This window comes from Pollicipes pollicipes, unplaced genomic scaffold (genome assembly GCF_011947565.3).
Source record: "Pollicipes pollicipes isolate AB1234 unplaced genomic scaffold, Ppol_2.1 Scaffold_4295;HRSCAF=5057_pilon_pilon_pilon, whole genome shotgun sequence".
In the NCBI taxonomy this organism is placed as follows: Eukaryota; Metazoa; Arthropoda; class Thecostraca; order Pollicipedomorpha; family Pollicipedidae; genus Pollicipes; species Pollicipes pollicipes.
Genome location: NW_023596461.1, coordinates 29,733,727 through 29,755,400, shown reverse-complemented (window position 1 = coordinate 29,755,400; position 21,674 = coordinate 29,733,727). Strand labels below are relative to the sequence as shown.

Here is a 21,674-nt window from a genome sequence, read left to right as displayed (position 1 = left end):
TCGGTTCAGTCGGTACAATGCGGTGCGCAACTGAGATTACAAACTTGTAACTCCGTATCATGAAATAAGCCGTTTTTCAACAACTAGTCAATCATCAGCCATCATCTGGCTTGATGATTTGCTGGTGACATGAGCAACATACACGCCCCTTCTCTGGCACCAGGACCGCGGCTAGCGCCATTCACACACGGCACAGCTGGCAGACCGGGCGCCAGATAGCTGTGATCCGCACAAAGGCTTCGACCCAGTTCGCCTAACTCAGCATGTCGTTTACAGCAGACTGCGCCACGCATCACTGTTGCTGCCCCCCCCCCCCCCCTCCCCCCCCCCCTCCTCCTCGCCCCGTCCACGCCTGCAAAGGTCCAGCCCCATCCCCGCCGAAACGTGGTGCACGCCAGCAGTCCGCCGCCGCCACCGCCGAGCTCGGCCTGCCCTGAGATGGCTCCCTGACGGTTTCCAACGGTCGCGTGGCGGGGCAGTCCCTCTCACAGCGGGCCGTGCCCCGTGTCGGTATTGAGTGCGACGTTCAGCTCCTCGACGATCACGGCGCTGTCGTCCGTCGGCTGGGCGCCGGCCGCGCGCGCCGGGCCTGTGACGACCTGGCCATCGTCCGCCTCGCCGCCGCTGCACGTCCCGTCCCTGTGCACCGTGCGCGCGTGCATCCGCAGCACCGCGCGCTGCGTGAACGCCTTGGGGCAGCGCGAGCAGGCGTGCGGCCGCTCGCCCGTGTGCATTCGCGTGTGCTTTGTCCGCTGCCGCTCCGTGGCGAACACTTTCGGACAGGCGGCGCACGCGAACGGAAAGCGACGCTCGTGCCGGATCTGCACGTGATACTTAAGGCTGGAGCGCTGCCGGAACTCCTTGCCGCACTCCTGGCAGGCGTGCGGCTTGGTGCCGCGGTGCACGTGCTGGTGCTCCTCGAGCCTTTTCAGCCACGCGAATCGTTTCGGGCACTCGTCGCACTGGAACGGCTTGTCGTTCAGGTGGTAGCCCCAGTGTTTTTCCAGCTCAGCCTTGCCGGCTAGCGGCTTGCCACAGTGCGGCGCCGGGCAGGTGTAGGGCCGCTCGCGGTGGTGCTGCAGGTAGTGCCGGCGCAACTCGGCATTGCCCGTCTCTCGCACGCCGCACAGCAGACAGCGAGACTGCCGCCGCACCTCTGTCAGCTCGCTCAGTATCACGTGCGCGAACTGGCCCACGCGCCGCCGGTTGCGCCGCGCGGCCCGCGGCTTGGCGCCGGCGGCGTCTGAGCCGTCGGCCGCCTCGGACGCTGAGACGGCGACGTCGGACGCGCGCGGGGCGTCCGCTTCGGCGTCGGATGGCGACGCAGCGGGCTCGGCCGGCTCGCTGGCGGCGTCCGCCGGCGGGTGCAGCAGCACCTCGGTGTGGATGGGCACCAACCGGACGTGTTGCCGCCTGCCGGCCGGCTCGGGCGCTGCGGCGGCCAGGCTGAGCTGGGCCGGCCGGCGGCGCGCCCGCCGTCGCCGCACGTCCTCCAGCAGCTGCGCCAGACCCACTTCCAGTTCATCCACTGTGTTGAGCAGCACGGCGCAGCTGTCGCACGCCTGCTCGGCGTCCTCCTCCAGCTCGTCGGCGCACAGTCGGCGCAACAGCGTCGCCAGCGGGGTCCGCGACAGGTTGGTGACGGACGCGTGCAGGTCCCACGGCTGGGCGGGGTCACGCTGGCCGCAGAGCGCGCAGGATCGCGGCGCTGTCAACGGCAGGTAGTCGGCGGCGCTGGGGTCCGGTGCCAGCACCAGGGCGGCGCCAGCAGGCAGCCGCGCTACCAGCGGCCCCAGCTCGGCAGCCGCCCGCCGGTCCAGCACGCGGCCAGCCGTGTCAAGCGGGGCCGCCGCCATCACTGGAGCGCGCCGCCAGCCCGCAGAGGACGCCGATGGTGCCTGGATCCCACACTGGTGCCCGTCACAGGGTTACCTGCCGTGGAAGTGATAGATCTGTGACTGGGTTGTGCCGCATATTATTGCATATCTCATATTTTCGTTTCATGTACATGCCCGTTCCTTTATTGAGAATTCATGCAAATAGTGGATGCCATGAATCCAGCCCAGTGGACACTGCACATAACAGAGACGTGCATTCGCACATTCACAATTAACATGGTCACGGTCATAATGTATGGAAAAAGCAGCTGGCACATCAGAATGTTTCAGCTGGCTGAGCTGTGGTACGCGGGAACGCCCGCGACTTGGCACCTCGGTATGGCGCGCAGGAGGGGATTTTATGTATGCACCGCCCATTAGAACAATGTTCTGTTCATGGGAAATAACCAGGGATGCCATGTTGAACCATGCATTTTACACCCACTTTTTACATATAGCAGGAATTCTACTGGCTGACATTGAAATCAGATGTAGCATGTTTTTAACCATGCTCCTGCATTTTTTAAAGATGCTCAATCACTCCCCACAGCAGGAAAAATTTAGTATGCATTTATGTCTTGTCATCCTTAGCCCTGGCCTTACCATCTCATCCTAGCATATCATGCTCTAGCTTAATCATCTCAGCTTTGGGCACTCACAACCAGTAACTGCCATGATGAAAGGGAGTGGTTGCATACCAGATAATATGATTCATAAGTCTCCTTGCTGAACTATTTGGTAACACTGGGCGACCAGGGGAAGAAAAAACGGCCAAACAAATCATAAGCATTGGCCAGAATATCAGAAGACCAAATGCATCCAATGCCAGAATCTGGGCTGGACATAACAAGCTGAAACAGTTTGTGCAAGCTGGTTCTTACCAACTAGATATATCTGGCCAAAACTACCAGTCACAGCAACTGGTGGAATCTGTAAAACAACTGAATTGCACTGATATATGTTGTGGCCATCACTGACAAAGGGAACAGCCCCAGCATGACAACAACATCACTTATAGGTTTAGCATTATCAGTGTAAGAATGACACATCTGCTAGGATAATACAATAGAGAAAATACAGAAAATACAGCAAAATATGGATTGTATATTTGGGCATATGCCCTGTCATATCTCCAAAATATTACACATGTAATACTGTGGTCATTTACTGGACTGCCTGCATTTTATACTCAAACAAAATCATATGGGCAGCAATTTACTGATGGTTATGATGTAACAAAATTACATGGCAGACAGCATACTCAAACTGTAAAAACACATGTTATATCAAACTCATTCAGCAAAGCTTATCACAAGAATTTCAGCGGACGTGCCAACAATCTGAATGCCCTGAGTTTGTATTGTGCATATCTCTACACATAGAGCCAATGTTTTAAGGGGATGCATTGTTACACTTTTAATGTTGATAATTTCAAGCCAAATGCTTAATAAGTCCTTTTAACAGTAAATGGTGTTAACATTCAGAAAATGTGTCATGCAGAGCACATCAACAGTTTAAAGGCATCCAGCATAGTCAAACAATTTTTCAGATTTATTTCTTCTCTACACTAATGTTAGAAAATGTTACCATAATTTTCAACCATTTCCCCCACTGCTTACACAGGCAGCAGTCAGGAAAAATCATAATGGTAGGTATAATCTTAAGCACTATGTTTTTGTCCTGGAAACAAATTAATTAACAAATTATATGGTCAGGGTGTACTTTCCTACCTAACGTTAGAAAAAATCATTGTACACCATTCGTCGTGTTTAAGGCGGGACATATCGTAAATAATCACAAAACAGGTAGATTCGTGCTCTTACCTTCAGATTTTTTATAATTACGATGGCGAGCTCTCGAGCGCCGCACACACACAGCACCCGCGACACCGGCGGGTCCCGTACATTTTGTAGAGTTCTTGGTAAGCAGAAATATTGTATTTACGCAACGACAACGCAGAAACGGCGCTGGGAGTGCAGGCGGTGCGGTGCGCGCGGCGCTCGGGAGCCCGCCATCGAAGTTATTGATATTCGAAGGCAGCATGATTCTACCTGTTTTGAGATTATTTACGATATATGCCGCCTTAAACACGACGAATGGGGGTGCAATGGTTTTTTCTATTATTAGGTAGGAAAGTACACCTACACCAATTATACCATTCGAGATCACACTACAGCATATCATCTATCCACAAGAAGTGTATTATTCGGATACCTTACAGATGCTGCTGTCCACTGAAGCATGCTCATTCACTCACAAAGTCAATGCTCATTAACTTTAAATGCTCAAAAAGGATTTTGTTGAACACAACGGCGCCCCAGTTAACCACTTAGATCCGCCGTTTCCCGAGGCGAATATCCATGCGCGGATGTATATGCTTTGCCTTTCGGCTTATTTGTCAATTTGACGCGCTTTTTCATGGATGTCCATTTGGGTATCCATGACCCAGCTGGTGATGACGACATTTAGAGTCGGACTGAACTGTTGAAAAAGTATGAAGCAATGAAATAAATCATGAAAATTGTGCGAGTTTTGCTGGCTTCAGTTGGTGCCCTCGAAAAACAAGCTCAAAAACCTCATAAAACCTGGAATACTCTCACTGAAACACTGGCGAGACAGCATAATAGGAGCTATGACAGTTAATTTCTCAAAATGATTGGGTACAGTCAGAGTCTCGAAAGCCACCATTACGTGACAGGTTCGCAAAACTTTCTCGGATATCGTTCACTTGGGTCCTGGTGTCCTGTTATCCATTGTTAGTATGTATATATATATATATATATATATATATATATATATATATATATATATGCATATCTACATTTCTTATATGCATATATTATGTATATATGCATATATATCATATACAAAGATATACATAGGTATGTATATCAAACACTTTCTACATGGTTTTTACAGCTGATGTGCGTAGCCACAGCAATCACAAATGGAAGCCTGGCAGTTTATATCAGGTTCTCATAAACGCACCTTTTGCGAAACTGAACGGGAGTACTAGCACTTCTTCCGCTTCCTGAAAAATTAAAGCCGCGCATAATTTATCATGACGTGCTTCGTTCATGTTTTGATGATTTTGTATATTTGCAAGCTTAAAGTGTCCACGATATATGTGGCACCACATGCCGTTCCCACGGAAGTTTTCGACGATAAAACACATGCATTCCCATCGATGTGAAACAAAACAGAAGCGCTCCCCTAAGCAGCATTTCATAAAACGGTCCTGAACATTTCCCCAAAGTTGCTTAGGTTCATGCCCCCCTCTTCAGAATGTCTTTCCTTGCCCATTTCATCAAACACGAACGCGAGCCAACTGTGCTTCTGGGAAACGCCGTTCCAAGCCGTCATGCCTCTGAAGGTAGAGCGACCCTAACACGATTCAGGTCGAATGTATCACAGAGAAGGCCAAAATGTGTGAGGGTCAGTGTTCCGGAGACGGTTTGATCACATGGGATTGGGTATGTAAAATTACGTCATATTCTCGTTGTACGAAATTTCTAAAAGAAGGTTGGATATGAGCTAGGATGCTGGACACTAGACAGGCAAGGTTATTAGGAGGGTAGAGGAGATACAGCCGAAATAAATGGAGAAAGGGAAGCGAAAGTTTCCCGAATTTGGGTGATAAGGGGACTGCAAAAGTTATGCTTAGCGGCGAGCATCAAGTGAAGAAAGTAAATCATTGCATATGATAGCTTAAAAAATTTGTCGGTTTCATGTGTGATGAAGGGTGGTACCTATAACCAGCACAACGGTAAAACAGTGCAAATCGGAAAAGCGAAATGGCAAAGAAAAGGAAAAGTTGTTGGGTGGCTCCAGTGCCCATGTTCTGATTCAAGCCGTCAGAGTAGTAAAATTATGACTGATGTCTTTGGCGTGGACCTGATTGAAGTACGAGAAAATTTCCAAGTCGGTGACGTTTTGTTTGGTGGTGCGGAAGTATTCTATAGGAATTCTTTATTCTTTCCAGCGGCGTGGAGCTGTACCGTCGGGAAAACACAAGGGGCGGAACTGTCTCGCCGAGAGAAAAGTGGTGGGATGGGTACGGGTGTATGTCTGTGTGTGTGTTCCAGCGAACACAACCGCATGGAAATCCAGAATTGATCGAACCGGTCTGGTATTAAGGGTTTGAAATGTGCGCGGTTCAGCACCCCTGCTTTGCCATGAAGCGCATTTTAATGAAACTAAGCTGGTCGGAGGTCTTCAGTAGTTGGATGAAACGTGAGACGACTGTCTAAACCTATGTCGATATACTTGAAATAAAGAACAGTGGGACATACTGTTTTCAGTCGTACTGATCCTGTTAGTTGTCCTCACAACCACCCCATCACTAAGGAGCATATATCATAATTTTCGACGCAACCTTAAAGTGTCTTGGCTTTTGCTGGAGCGGCGGAATAGTTACGTTGAAGACGACGATAAGAATTCCAATTGGAAGGCCTGGGTTCGACTTTCAGTTCACACTGTACATGTTTAGCATTAATTAGGATCAAACAGCCACAGTCGCTGAAAGCTACCATGGTCGTGTTAATGTGACCGCCGCGATATCCAGCCCTCCATTACAGGGTCCCACAACGGTGCGTAGCTAAAAGGTAAGAAAGCGACATCCACTGAGGGTGCGTTGACGTGCTACGTAAAACGATGCGTTGAAATTGAATGTTCTGCGTCTGAAATCGCTGTAGTAAGCATCAGACAACATGGAATAAGCCAGCTTGTAACTGTTGGTATGATTTAAGTACAAAAGACTGCTCTAGAAATCACTATTATGAATATTTAGTACATAGTTTAGCCAATATGTTGTCGTTTTATGATGTCACGCAACGTTTGTATAACGTCAGGGTCGCCGCCAGGCTGACCATGCAAATTCCACCGTAGCAGACGGGCTAACTCGCTCGTTGTAGTTCAACCTATGAGGAAGTGACGTGTTGATCGGTGCGTGGATGCAGAACTCAAACACCGCTTTGTGCGTGCATTTTGGCCCTTCCCCGAGGTCTTCTTGTCTTTTTGTTGATGGATTTCTATTTTTAGTTACATTCACATGGTCAGGTGATGCGCAGTTCTCAATTTATTTGATTCGCAGTCTTATTTCCGTCATAACTAATTCAAATGCCAAACATCCCGTATCGTTTAGCACAAAACGATGTTCGTGTTCGATCGTAGGCTCATTCATCGTATTTCCTGCTTTACTTGCATCCTCGCGACACCCCGTTTGCCCTCAGCGGGTTGCGCCAGCCACGAGCAGGCCGAAGGGCCCCTGGTGGGGACTCTTGTCCGAGCACCTAGCGCACAACCCGCATGGGGATCCCTGCGCGGACTTAGTCTCGGTGGTTGTGTCCCCAGACGCATGTGGGCCTGTCCCACCGTTATCCATTCTCCTTCATCCGATAGCCCTGAAATGGTTAGTACTGGTCGAAAGGGTTATAATTTAAAAGGCCAAACTAAATGTGTTCGAAGGTACTATAGGTACTACATCGCTTAAGCGCCAACTGAAGTATGTTGATGCCAGAAATCACGCAGACGTATTCCAGACACGAACAGTTTGGCGATCATTTCTGTCTTAGCCTTGGGTTCGTCGTGGCCAGTAAGGTGTGGCATTATTTGCAGGTCGTTCTACGGCATCATGCATGTCTGAGTGAGCCTGAAGTAGTCTGCATAAGCTGGCGAGCGTCAAGCTCAGAAACAACAAGGTTTAGAGCTTAAAAGGGGTATGACTGTGAACTGCACTGAATGATCCCTAAAATGGCTACTTCAGTCAAAATCCCATACAAATGTGTAACACCTGTTTTTAACGTGGACGTTGGGTTCTGCATCCCAAACGGAGGGGATCATGACATCATTTATTTGCAACCGAGAGAGCGACAGAGATCAAGACAATGCAACAGAGATCAAGCCCACCGGAACTGATGCCGCTGGCCAGATGGTGCAGCGGCCATCCAAACCTATCATCTGACGCGGGGGACGCATCTTGCGTCAGATCTGAAGCCTCTACCAGAGTGTGACAGCTAGTGCATCCTTCACCTCGGCCGACCCCGAACTGCACCGCTGAACGGTGGCAGAGCGCGGCGCACATGGCGCCTCTGACGGCGGCTGGTGGCCGGCTCTGGACCTGCCTCCGGGCTGCATCCGCACCCCTGCACTGGCCTTGTCCGACGGTCGGCCCCGTTGGGCAGCGAGGAATGGCCAGGCGTGCTGCACGACTGGCAGGCGGCCTCGAGAACCATGGACCTTCTCCTCGGATGCCGTGAATCTCGCGCTCGGCCGCCACGAGCCTCCCGCCCATCCGCCTCAAACACCCGAACACATTGCACTACTCATCTCCCATCGGCACCGCTTGCCCCACGCCACTGGTCTGCTCCACTCTGAATTGCTCTACTCCATTCTGTCATTCTCCGCCCTGCTTTTCAACCCAGCTCTGTTCTTTTTCCGCCCCACTCTGACACTAGCCAGCACAGATCTCCCTGCCGTTCTGCTCTAACTACTGTGATGTGAATGGTTTCGTTCTGGCGTGCTCTATTCGACTCAGTTATCCTCTGCTCTGCTCTCCTCTTCTGCGCTCTGTCGTGATCTGTCCTGCTCTGCTCTGCCGCACGCTGCGCTACGCCGCCCTGGTCTCTGCCGGGTGAGGGTTTCACACGAGCGGAGCGTACCCCGGCGCCGTGGTGAAGTCTTCACGCGCCAGCAGGCCGGCCATTCTCTCCAAGCAGGTGACGTGCGCGCTGTAGAAGGGGCTGCTCAAGCCGGACTGCACTAAGTCCTCGTCTGCACACGAGCTGTAGCCCAGGTAGTGCATCAGGCCGAAGTCCTTGCAGGTCACCTGTCCGTCCCCGTCGCAGTCCTGTGGGGCGGCCAGGCAGACGATTTATGCCATGATCATCAGTGCGCTGACCGACGGCTGCCAAGAGTACACATCTCAGCGACTGATGCGAGGCACGTGAAAGTTCGGTAATGGTCGTACTTGTTACAACAATCAGGAAATGCATAAACTGCATGGCTACGCTATCTTGGCCGAGTAACTGCTGTTAAAGAAATGAGATATTAACAGCTATGACACGAGGCATGGTCCACGTGGAAATGCCAGAAGCGTCACTGTATGCTTAAGGATGTCATTGTTTACGGTTTCAGGGTGCCTAAGGTTGAGTTCAGTATTGCTCTGATCCCTTTTAATGTTCACCAGCAAAGTTTGCTCTGGATGGTGATTACAGCTGGAGTTCATGTCCTTAGCACGTGCAGAGAAGTGCCGGTTGTGTCATAAGTACGCATCTACTTTTAGACTTCCATTTAGTGAAGCAAAAGGAAGAAAACTTGGTGTATGCGCATCCCGGCAGACATTTTTCAGAATGATTTGAGCGATCATGTGCTGGCCGTTAACATCAAATTTGTCGCTAACTGGGGCTTCAAGAAAATATTGGCATTGCTTCGCCACGACGAGGGAAGCTCCCCTGCTGTAGCAGATTTCACAGCCAGGTAAAGCCCACTTTGATCTGAACGGTAGCGTGAACCACTAGGGTTATGGCTACGAGTAAACTGAAACACTTCAAAAGGGTGTGCACCTCATGAGATGCCGGGAGATGGTTGTATGCCTCACATCTGGATGTTCTGTCAGCTCACGGGCTGCCATGAGGCTCTCCCTTTTCGAGGCAAGCGATGGGCGGACATGTTTTGTGAATGGAAGGAGGCAAGGGTACGTCTTCAATAACAATTGGAGGAAAATTGGTTCTCAGAGACCTGTGCGTTGCCAGCGCTGCCGGCAGCGCTGATCGCTGGTGGTTCCTGGATACCAGCGGACCACTTAACCAGTAGTTGTGTCCCACGCGCAAACCGCTCCCACTTTTTGTGTACATTTCTGCTGCGTCTTGCGCATACCCATTGTCGTCTTTTTTGTGTTTTGAGTTACTGTAAACAACATGCCTCAATTTTGAGCGCTTTGCGTGTTGGATCAACGTATACACAGGCGTGCCGTTTGTTGTGTATTGGGACAAGTAAATTACCAGATACATGACTCAGGGGCTATGACCCCGTCGATGACAATGCGCCTTTTCTGAGCCAAAAGTATAAGGTCACAAAACGACGCATGTCATTTCTACGTGGTCATAGCGCGACATAATACTTAACCCTCATGACCGCGATTACCATCAGGATGGCATCGCACTTAGTTGCCTGCATTGAATGCTTGCTCGTATCCGATTGGTCGGGTGCAAGCACGTTTTTGAGGATCACAGTTTTCGAAATGTGCGATGCGAGTAGCTTGCGGGCATTTTCCCGAGTGCAGTGCAAGATGTGTGATGTAAACATTTTCGGAAAGTTGCACCGCAGATGCACTTCACCTAGATTTGTAGAACATCAAAGTTGGCAGTGCTATGCAAGCTTCGGTCTAACACAAATTCTAAGCGACAGGATATTTCGAAAATTAAGAATTATTGTCCATCTATCTCTTGCGGCGAGTAAGGTCTTTTGCTTTGCAGTACAATCATGATCTAACTAGAGTCAACGGTATAATGCCCATACCAAAGTCTGCTTACTACTCTCACCCAAGGATACATGCACGCATGCACGCATGAATTCCCGCAATGCAGTCGCCGTTGGACGGCGCGACCATCGGGTACTTATAGCACATCGTCAGCTGGCACGTGATTCCGTCATTCTCCGTGTTGACGGCAGCGTGGCACTGATCCGAGTGGAAAGGTCCGATGTCCGACGCTCGGTAGTGCGGCCGCAGATGGAGCCTACCCTGCGACTGAGACCGACCCGGCGTCGTTACGCCCGCCCAATAACGTCACGCCTACCAGGAGCTGTCGAGCTCACCCGGGCGAAGTTGTGCATGTAGGACGCCACCGCTGCACCCGCACACTCCGTGTCCGTTGCGCACTCTTTAAACTCTGGAACGGAGTGCAGACTCAGGTCAGGATGGCAGTCTGACGCCCGTGCTCTGAGCTCCGCGGCGTAGAGCAGCGGTATGGGGTGGAGTGGTGCTACTCCTTGTAGGGCGCAGGCTTCCTTCTCCAAAGTTTGTCTCGGCCTCTTAACACTTTGATAAGAACCACCAAAAATGTGTTCATAATTACGAAACAAAATGACAACGGCTGAAGAATCTGATTTTTAGGCAACTGTTTTTCGTGCACCGAACCCCCCCCCCCCCCCCCCGAGACCTCCCCGCCCCAGAAACCCGCAGGAATTCTGAGGTTTCTTTTATGGCAGCGGGTGTGGGTAGCCAGACGTCACAGCAGCAGACTGTGACAATCCCAACACGCTTTGAATGTGTAGAAAGACAACCTCCCCGCCAGGAAGGATCAATACATAGCAAAACTGTGTGAACAAACGGGGAGCAGCAGGCTACCTCACTAGCAATGTGATGGGTATTACAATCTCCACACATGCAGTCGCATGAGGAGGCTGCCAGTATTGGGCGATAGCGCTACTTGTCCTGCGCACCACAGCTGATCGTGGGGCGCGGATCGGAGCGGACCAACAGCAGTACACCATACGCGCTACAGCGGTACATAATAGTCTGATACGCGATTCAACGGAACACTACACGATACAACCCACGGGTCGTATCGTGTAGGTTTTTCAACATCACGTTTCGCTTTCACAATCGAGAGAAAATGGAATGTTATGTCTTGACGTGAGTTCAGCAATGGACGAAGACTCCGGAGGCACGCTGATCCAGAGTCAGAGCACTGACCATAAGCGGCGTAGGCATCTAGGGCAGTGACGTTGGCGTCCACCCAGTAGGGCTCCGACATGTAGAACGGGCCGCAAATGTCTAGCGGGTCGTTCTGCTGACAGGCGGCCTTGACATCACAGCCGGTGGCAGCCGTGCACAGACAGGAGAGGCAGTAGCGGTCCGCCCGGAGGCGGGCTGTAACAGAATGATGCTGGGAGTCTGAACAGGGAGCGCCGCATCACATGTGAGGCGGGAGGGGGGGGGGGGGGACGACGCCGCACGACGCTGGGAGGCTGAAGTCGATCGGACTCCGTGAGCTTGCGGGCGCGGCTGTCTTTTGAATCGTGGGGACTTCTCACCACAAAGGGCCTAGAGTGCAGCACGGTGTACTCGGGGCTACGTTCATTTTCAGAATAGGCGACGGCGTAGCTAAAGCCACGTGCTAAGCCACGTGCTAATGGGCTCCTGCAGGGCTCAGTTCAACTGTTGTCCGTCCCGCTGTTTCGTTGGAATGGAAGTAGGAGCTCGAGTGGAATGGAAGTGAGAACTGAGTGAATGCTTTTACTTCGGCTGTATTTACCCTCTCAAAAGCGAGCTTAACACTTCACTAAGGCATTTATCACGTGCGACGCCCTGGTAAAACCATCCTGAGCGGGTACGGTGAGGAAAAGATTGATGCGGACTTAAGTCGAACTCTGAGATTGCCGCAAAAGGATGTCTGAAGACTGAGCCTCTTGTACAAAGTAGGATCGAGGCCATAAGGGGAACCGGCGCGAATGCGGATCACTTCACGTCGTTTTTTTATTTCTCTGCGGGGAAAACGACGACAGGTTTTGCTAGCTCTTTCCAGGTGTGCTGCAGCGATGCTGCAGGGAGCACTAGGCGTGCCAAGAGGGCCAAGCCCTTTCCCCTTTAGCCCTCTGGCACGGTTAGCCTTTTTCTCAGCATGTTCATTGCCTGTGACCGATTTTTCCTTCGCTTCGGGTCTTCATGTGCTTTGCCTAAGATTCTTGAAGCGTTTGGTTTACGTTTTTCTTTTTCTTCCCCGGCAGCCTGAAGTCATACCTGGGGCTGTGGGAACTTACCTACAGCTGAAGGCCAGGCAAAGAGCTACGCCGAGTTGGCTTATGCTGTCCGGCGCAGCCAAAGAATTCGAGTGTTTTAAATTGCTTAATTTCCTTTCATACAGGCCGCAATGCAAGTTTATGCGTTGTTCCTCTTGAAGTAAGGAACTACTGGTTCGCCCAAAGTCATCAAAAGCTTCCTTGGAAATGATTGTGTAAATTATTGGCGACAATGTGCAAATGCAATTGTGAAATAGGCAGTGGGACTTCGGATGGGGTGTTACCACCAAGCAGTGACAGATTGGTCTACCCAAAAAAGACCTCTTGGGCTCTGGGAAAGCAGTAGGGAAAATGTTCCATTTTGTGGCATTTCAAGATTGGAGCCACGATTGCGTCAGTCACCGTCGGCCAGGCACCTGCGCACCAAACACCCTCACTGCGTGGCCTCTGGGTTCTTCAAGAACTGAACACGTTGAAAAGGGCGAAGATAGCTATGCAGCTGCTGGAAAACTGCAAGAGATCCACCGTCCTGCTGTCACTGTTCGATATTCTCTTACGCGCCTGGTGCTATCATTGGTATCTGGCAATACAGGTCTAAGTGCATCCTCCGTGCTCGAAGGCGCCTTAAAATATGTCTAGGAGGCGACAGAAGCAGCGCCGACTCCGTGCTGTGGCCAGCTGTCACCTGCCACGTGCATCAAAGGGCGGTACGCGGGATGCCCGACTGAGACATTGCCAGCACGTCCGCGGGCCGCCGGCGAACGGCAGCCGGCGCCAATGTTTGGATGTATCTGAATATTGTGTCACCATCAGGGTACGCAATTTGTGTGGATGCGAGTCAGTAAGTTGCGTTACGTCGGACTGGTAACATAATGCATTCTGGAGGCCCTTTATGCGCGGTACAGTTGCATGACATGCTTCCTTTATGGGCGCTGTGCAGTGGTGCGTGTGAGAAGGCCCGCGTGACAGACAGACAGCAGCTCAACTAAACGTCACCCGACCCGATCAGCACAGGTCGGGCGGCCTCGGTGAAAAGCTGCCCTGTAACCACTTAGTTTGCGCATAAATGATAGCTCGGTTTTGCTCAGCACATTGCGCAACAATGATTGCCCACTTTCGTGTCATCACCAACGAAGCACTTTCAGTTTGAAGTCTCCTGCTATTAAGTTTTGCTGTGAAGAGGGACCTTCACGCTGTGATTACGTCACGCTACTTGGAAGGAGACCGGGTTTGCCCGTTATCTGCAGCTTACTGAGAGACGGAAAGCGTAGGTCCAGCCACAGCCACTTGTCCGGAACTCGTGTCTGTGCAGGTGACATAATTTCTCTGACTTGAATCCACGTAGGGGCCTTCCGGCTCTGGGGCTAGTGACGTCACGCCCTGACGCAACGGTGGTCGGCGAGCCCCGGCGACCTGACGAGAACCGGTTGGACTTCGCGGAAGGATCTGACGCGAACTGTGCACCTTGTTACCGGATCCCGGTCCGATGCAGCGGCCCGTGCAGCGCTCGAGATCAAGCGGGTGGCGCCTCCTCCAGCGAACACGTATCGAAGGAGAAAGGACACGTGCGCATAGCCTAGTTCGAGGTGCAGACGGCGTCACATTGACCGGGGAGCGAAGGGTCAAAGAGCAGAAACAGGTCCTCTGAAGAGCGGCCGAGGGAAGAGCAAGTCATCTCACACTGACAGTGTTTCAGCGGCCTGCCTTTCTCTTCTACGACAGGGAATATGATTTGCCTGGTTGCGTACCTTTTCAACTGACGCAAGCGACTGCAGCCATCACTACGCCAGAATATTTCCTTTTCGCTGGAAGTGCCGGTGTCCTTACGTATGATACGTGTGACTACATTCCTTTAAATTGAGATGTTCATCGGTTAGCCTGTTCCACCTCATGAGCTACTCTCAAAGCTAACTTCTGATCACCTTCAGATGTTGTTTGGCGGATGCACGTTAGCTTAACATATCTACCAATGGGTGGATTTCACCTTAAACCAAACGATATAATACCAGCTCGATAGCCCCATTCAGCCATTTTGACGGAGGCCGTTAAACGATGTTTTGCCGCAGTGTAAGTTCGGTTGTGAAAAATTCAACTAGACAGCGGCAATGCTTCGAAATTCTAAATGACGACATTTGCAATAGGTCGTGTGACATCAGTGTTGGCTAGGGCCTATGCATTTTTTGTAGGATGTGTCTCCTGCATAAAGAATGTACATTGCGGACTTGCAAAACGCACTGATCAGTTTCTATAGCTAATTTGTGCGTTTTGTGTCAAATCATCGAAACGTGCCGTTTTCGCCTTCGATGCTCAAAAATTGCAACACTCAGATGTTAGAATTAGTCACTTATGTGCTGGTACTGGTGCAAATTATGCTCATGCTGGTGTTGCTGCCGTATGCTGGTGAAACAAGAGTAGTGTTCTGATTACATCTAAAACATTGTCCATCACAACGGTGAATGGTTTCGGCAGATTGTCAAAATACCCGACATGGCACTAACTCTAATCACATGTCTGACGTTCGAGTGAACAACTTGCAGTCAGTCTCCGGGACGCCTACCAACTTTTGTGAAATTCTGTGTCGAACGCAGATCCAGGACGAACATCAAAACACCAGGATTTCTGTTACATCTTCCGTAGCATTTGACCATGGATGACCGGTCTTTAATGAAAGGAACTAAGCTGATAGATGAATATTTTCTCTGTATGTGCACGGAAAGAGCGTGACGAAACACAAAGGCGTGGCAAAACTCCCAGAACAAGATATCTTTCAACGCTGGTTCAGAACTGACGAGCTTTTTTATGCATCGTTCGAGTTTCCGGGCTGTTGACTTTTATCGTCAAAAGCCCAGAAACTCTGTTTCTTTGTCGAAGAAGACTGAATGGCACAATAAATAAGTTTTGTGTTTTCAAAGATGAAAATTGTGCATTGCTATTGGAAAGCATCTTTCGGTTTGGAGAAGACAAGCTGAGAAAACGAATAGTTTGACAGAATCTTACTATTACTCCGTTACTAAATATATTTTCGAATTCGTTGCTAACTATATTTTCCTCAATTTGGAAGCGTCTTTTGCCGTTGCACGTCTGAAGAACGTCAGTGTTGTCTGACAGTTTTCCCATGTCAATGCACTGTCATGTTTGTGTCGCATGTGTCCTGAGGTGCCTCGTCACGGAAGTGCATTGTTAGGCGCTATGAGAGTGTCGTTGTGGTCACAACGATGAAGTGTATGGAGCAAAGTTTGCAAGTTCGATATTGCATTTGAATTGATACATTACGTCGGCTCATTTTACTTTGTCGGGTTGGTCTAAGCTATTTCTCATGAGAAAGCTGGAGGTTTTCCTATTGCGACAATATATGACAAGGTCTATTTTGTGGTCGTTCTTGTCTTTTACATGTCGAGAGATGATTTTCCGAAGAGCTTTTCCGTCTTGTTTGTGGGCAGAGGTCATTTGATTTTGATGACACAGTTGGCGATTGGTTGTTTGTGTTGTCTGGGTTTGCTACCAAAGTGACTCGTTATACGTTGCATTTCGTTTTCGAGGTCGGATTTTGAAAACCTGTTGCTCACCAAGATCTGCCCGTTTCCTACCAATTCCGAATGCAGTCCTGTCCCATCAGAACACTGCTTAAACGCACGTCTAAGGAACGACTCTATGGTGTAGATTTTGTAGGGTCGAGGACTCTCACTGTCAGCGTTTAAGCACTGTCCGTTGTTAGTCCGCGTGTCGTGTTAAGTGCCTAATGACATCATGACGGTGCTTAAACAAGCTCTTTCACAACCTTTAAGATACTAGGTGATGTGCGGTCTGTACCATTAAGGTGATTGTGGCAATGTTTTCGGGTCTTTGAAATGTTTCCGTTATGGATGTATTTTGTATGTATCAAGGTGATGATAGGATGATGTCTTACTTCGATTGGCTGTGTTTTTTATTTGTCTTCTCGGTCCTAAAATGTATTTTAAACAGTAATGCAAAATGTTCATCCTTAAAAACTCAAAACTTATTTCTTGCGCCATTCATACTTCTCCAACAACGAGAAAAGATCTCGAAACGTATGAATGTAAAGACAGGTCCTGGATCTAAACGATGATTCTGAGTCAAAAGCCCGGAAACACAAAAGATGCATAAAGAGCTTGTGAATGCTGAGTCAGCGGTCATTTTTAAACAAACGAGCATAAAAGTAAGGATTCTGCCAATATATGCATATGTATATGTATATGTATATATATATATATATATATATATATATATATATATATATATATATATATACATCTGTGAGTACATCTATATTTTTAGATGCACACCTATCTACCGTTTTTTCTGACCATGCCTCGTTCGCAACACGACCAACACAGCACAACACATGACCAACACGCGTTCGGGTGGGGTAGATTCGACTGTTACGAAAGTTTTTCCTAGAATGATTTTTGCACGGCGCAGAGAAGCCGCGCCAAACTTTGCATAGTTATAAACAGTTAAATAGCGAATCTTATGTACGTCTATTAACTAACATCTGCCTGGCAAAACACCTTCACAATGAGCTCCTTTTACCAAATTATGGAATGATCCACACCTGTCATGCTTTGCAAATGGCAATATCAGCTTCTGAGCACGGATGGACGGGTCCTGCATCTCTAGTTGTCAGACCATGCTTTTTATGTGAAAGATGCCGATCTAATTGCCCGACAATTTTCAACGATAGCCATCTAGCGCGTGCTTGGCCTGTCTTTAGTATCTTTTATTGCGCTGTTAAAATGGACAGTGTAAGGGAAACAACCTGAAAGCGTGTTTTAAGCAACAAGCCAGGTCAACAGGTCAACAGGTCACTGCCAAAAGATGTGGCTTTTCAATTGCCTCAAGCTCAAATTTGGCGCGGCTGCGTCCTACTATTCGACATGTTTCCTGCCGTGTGTTTTTGCAACGTCTATGCTGCAATGATGTGCTGCAAATGAAAACCAAATTAAATGGCCTATCATGCGCAGACCCATTGACCCTGAATCTCATACCCATTCCTTTCGGCGCTACAGTGGCATATTCATTGTGTTGGCTCACGTCAAGACCTAGCATGCCACACCATGAATGTGAACTGATTCATGCGCGGAGGCATCTCACAGCCAGTGTTTCAAACTTGGAGATACCAGCTAGGAGTCAATAACTGTGGCAAGCGGGGGCAAGAGGCGCATGATAGTATAACTGAGTTGTGCTGATTTCGATCATTTTCTTAAAGTTACGAAGGGTGTAGGTTTAGGCAAGGGTTTAGCCAAAGGGTTACGTAATGTACGAAAAGTAAAAAAATTCGATCGAACATCAAACACATGCCTTGTTAGTTTTCGTTTGACGTCGAAACCCCGTCATTCCGAGTACGATGCTATTCCACTGAGCGATTATTTTCCGCCTGATGGAAGCAATAACGTCACGCCAGCAAGCACACTGAAGACGCGTAGGTCGAAAATGACGCGAACTAAGCTGGGACGGGTAACCGTGCGCAGCAGTGCAGCGCGACGACCGGTGTGGTGCAGGCTGCCGGTCTGCTGAGGCGATTCTTGTTTTGACAGCGGTGACAATGGTGACAGTTGCTTGATAAGAAAGCACTAATAACTGCATTCTCGTAGAATAGCCAGCAGAATGGAGAGATATATGGAATGATGTTGCGGATACGTGTCTTTGTCGAAACGAATACTATCAGTGATCTCATAGATGATTCAGTAGTAGTGACTACTGATATTCATTTCGACAAAGGACGTAGCCGAAATATCAATCCATCTCTCTATCCATTCTCCTAGTTATTCTACAAGGAATGAGGATATTAGTACTGTCTTATCTATATGCCTGATGTTTCTCACAAATGCCCTAAACAACGACGTTGCAGTATCTTGTTTCGCCGAAATATTACTGTAATAGGCTTTAATAGTGATGCTCGAAATAAACGCAACATATCACACCATTTCCGTGCGTGCTGCGCACCATCAAAACACGGTGTTTGGCTGACGGTGTTTGTTACTTGTGTGAACGACTCTCGTTACGTTCCTCTCTTTTCCTCGGTCACGCCTCATCCCAAATTCCTGCAGCGCACGTCTATCCGCGCAAGCTGCATGCATCAGTCAGAGGCGGAGTCAGGAAGAGGGACTAAGTGCGCCATAGCGAGAGCTTCTCGCAACCGCCCGCACAAACCTCGAACGGGGGTCCCTGTGCTGGGTAAGTTTTGGTGGCGGAAGATGCTTAGATGCATGCGGCCTCGTCCAACCAATCTCCATTCTCCTATGGTTCTGGAATGGTCGTTGTTGGCGGAAAGGGCTCTCAATTCTTATCCTGACCAAGCTCAACAAAAAGTTTGTATCACCAAACATGGCGTACACGTGAACCGAAATGGATGTCAGTTGCGTCTCTATGATGCATGCTCTCTTTTCGCAGTCATTCTGCCCGGCAGTTCGTCAACGGTACTTTGGCAAAAGCTCCACGGAGCCTTACCAGCGCAGTTCTAATGCTATATGAAAACAAAGGGTGCGATGCTTCATCGTGTTTTTGTCACGTTTACTCGTCTAGCATGTGTATAGATACGGATAATACCGGATAGACGGGCTCAAGATGTGAGTGCAGGAGGGGGAAATCAGTCTAACTATGATCTTAAAATGCTTAAAGGCTACACGGCATTGCAGATGTTACGAAGAACGGCAGCCAACACTGAACTCTCAATTAGCCACGTGGCCATAACACAAACGTCTTTTGGCAACGACACACACCGTGAACTTGTCACGAGATGCCACTCAAATATGTTGATCCTCCACGGGATAGGGAACTATGAAATTCAAGTGCGAACTCAACCACTTCTTTTAATTCTGAATCAGCGAGGCTGTGCCGATCGTATCTGAGTAAAAGTGCTCAGAGCCCGGTGATTGACTTCCATGTAGTATGCCTGAAGGAAAGATATACGGACAAGACTTAGGCCGTTTCGAGGTTGGTACTTTGATCAGTTGAAAGATATCGCTAGATTGCAAGGATGAATGTCAGTTCAAAGCCATGTCTCAGAGAGAGGGAAGGGACAGCGTTCAGCACTGCAGTGGGCGGACTCGTATCCGTGGAGCAGATCTGTTGAAAGGGGGCCGACTACCGACTGACGAGCAGTCCTGTGTTTGCAAGGCTACTGTCGCGCACGTCATCATAATTTGGGGCTTGATTTGGGTAAGAACCCTTTCGGCCAGTAACCAGCATCTCAGGGTAATATAATTAACGAGAGTAGGGAGTGTTGGGGCAACATTACAAACATTTGGGGGAAAGATTGGTTGCCGGGACGTTCCACATACATGGACACGCTGAGGCACATGTGCGGCCGCTGGGGCGGGGCTGCCGTTAGCGGAGTTCAGACACCCTCAGGGATGACGCATGCACTTTTCCCCAGAAAACCGAACTGTTGCTGGAATTCATGACGGTGTGCGAGTGACAATTGTTATTTCCGGGGATTTCATATTCAACTGGCAGTACATTCCTATGCCGTCACTTGTCTCTCACCTAGCCACGACAACTAGCACCGCTGAGAATCGGGCCCCGCGCCTGCCTGATCTCCCAGACACGCAGTGAAACCGAAGCAGTGCCGAGGGTCGTGAATATGGAAGGAGTTGCTGAAAATGACCATTTTAAATAAACTCAATCATTGATCATTTCATCATTTCATAATGAACGGTTCGTGCATCTAACAAACTGTGTTTAGCAACCGGAGGTTTTCACGTGAAAATTGAACGGACCAGCGAGCAATACGGTCAGATTTTGTGTAGTCCGTCCTGTCGCAACATGAGAGCAGCGCAGCTTGTTTTGGATGATGACATTGGGATGCTGATTTGTCACCATTGTCGTAACGAGGCCCTCCTTGTTAAAATAACGCCGGCAACGGTACCGTGTGGCCGCTGTTCAGAGTTCTACTTGCCGCCCCGCATGCAAGGTTGGACCTTAAGCGATTAATTTGGACCTTAAGGATCTTAAGCGATTAGCCACGTCACATACGCCATTGCGGGGCACGCAGTGGCGCAGTTCCAACTGATGGCAATAGATGGCGTTCAACGTGAGCGTCGGTGAACAAATGATCGATCGGTGCATGCAGTAAGTGCGCTTTTATGGTCTTTCCGGAGCAACGTTGATGTATAAGCATGCAAAGCGATTTTTTTCAATGTCATGTCAATTCCTTTCCATGAACGTTGGAAGAAGCACACCATCACCGCACTCGCTCCCGCACAGCGCAACACTCGGATTCTCTAGCAGCGCAGCGTCGGATGCTGCACCGCGACTGTACGCACCTTCCTGTCCGTCGGCCCCGGACACGACCACCAGGCCGGCCGCCAGCACGGCCAGCGCGCGCACGGCACCGTTCTGCAGCATCGCGGTGGCCCGACTACCGCAGTCCGAAGCCGGACCTCCGGCTCGGGCTGGCCCGCTGGTGGGGCGCCGCGGGCGCGGGCTGGCCCACTCTCCGAGCGCCTCCTGCCAGCCGGTGCCCGCCCACTGGCGCGAGGCTGGACTGACCACCGGGCCGGCAGACTCCCGGCGGCGCGCGAGAGTCGGACCAACCCGCTGCTTCTGCCGGCAGACCGGCTGATCACCCCAGAGGAACGCTACTCAGATCCCTGTTGATCAGAAGTTGATCGCGTGCCGCCCAAACTTGTTTTTCATGTTTTAAGGAGTGAAACCTGTGCAGCGCTCTCCCTTGTCGTATCACTTCAGAGCCATGCAAACTCAGCGTTGGTATGGGTGTGTAGCTCTGCCCGCAGGCGACGCAGTTAGGGCGGGGCAGGAGGGGGTGAGTGTTGGGGGCCCCGAGCCCGTCCAGCCGGAGGCCTCTGGAAGGCGCCCCGTAACCTGAAAGGGAAGACACCCTCGTTACCTCAGAGGTAAGGCTACTGTCAAAGAGAAGAGCATGGCCGAGAGGGGCCCCGCACGGAAGAGCAGAGACAGCAGCGGAGCACTTCGGACGCGTCTTGCGCCCCTGGGAATTTTACAACCAGTGGATACCTGTACCATAAAGTAATGCGTTCCTGCGTCTTGGCACACGTCAGCAAAGATGGCATGAAA

The 21,674-nt window shown here is 50.1% G+C and overlaps 2 protein-coding genes across 2 annotated transcripts; both read right to left on the bottom strand.

The window, feature by feature from the left end:
• Positions 1–361: 361 nt before the first annotated feature.
• Positions 362–1,525, bottom strand: LOC119097413 (gastrula zinc finger protein XlCGF49.1). Its single transcript, XM_037220455.1, has 2 exons — positions 1,515–1,525; positions 362–1,227 (listed from the first exon to the last, which is right to left on the bottom strand). The coding sequence occupies exons 1-2, from the start codon at positions 1,523–1,525 to the stop codon at positions 486–488; spliced, it is 753 nt and encodes a 250-aa protein (XP_037076350.1). The 3' UTR covers positions 362–485.
• Positions 1,526–7,707: 6,182 nt separating this feature from the next.
• On the bottom strand, positions 7,708–20,985 carry LOC119096853 (invertebrate-type lysozyme 3). Its single transcript, XM_037219812.1, has 4 exons — positions 20,903–20,985; positions 11,572–11,748; positions 10,692–10,765; positions 7,708–8,724 (listed from the first exon to the last, which is right to left on the bottom strand). The coding sequence occupies exons 1-4, from the start codon at positions 20,982–20,984 to the stop codon at positions 8,518–8,520; spliced, it is 540 nt and encodes a 179-aa protein (XP_037075707.1). The 5' UTR covers position 20,985; the 3' UTR covers positions 7,708–8,517.
• Positions 20,986–21,674: the final 689 nt, after the last annotated feature.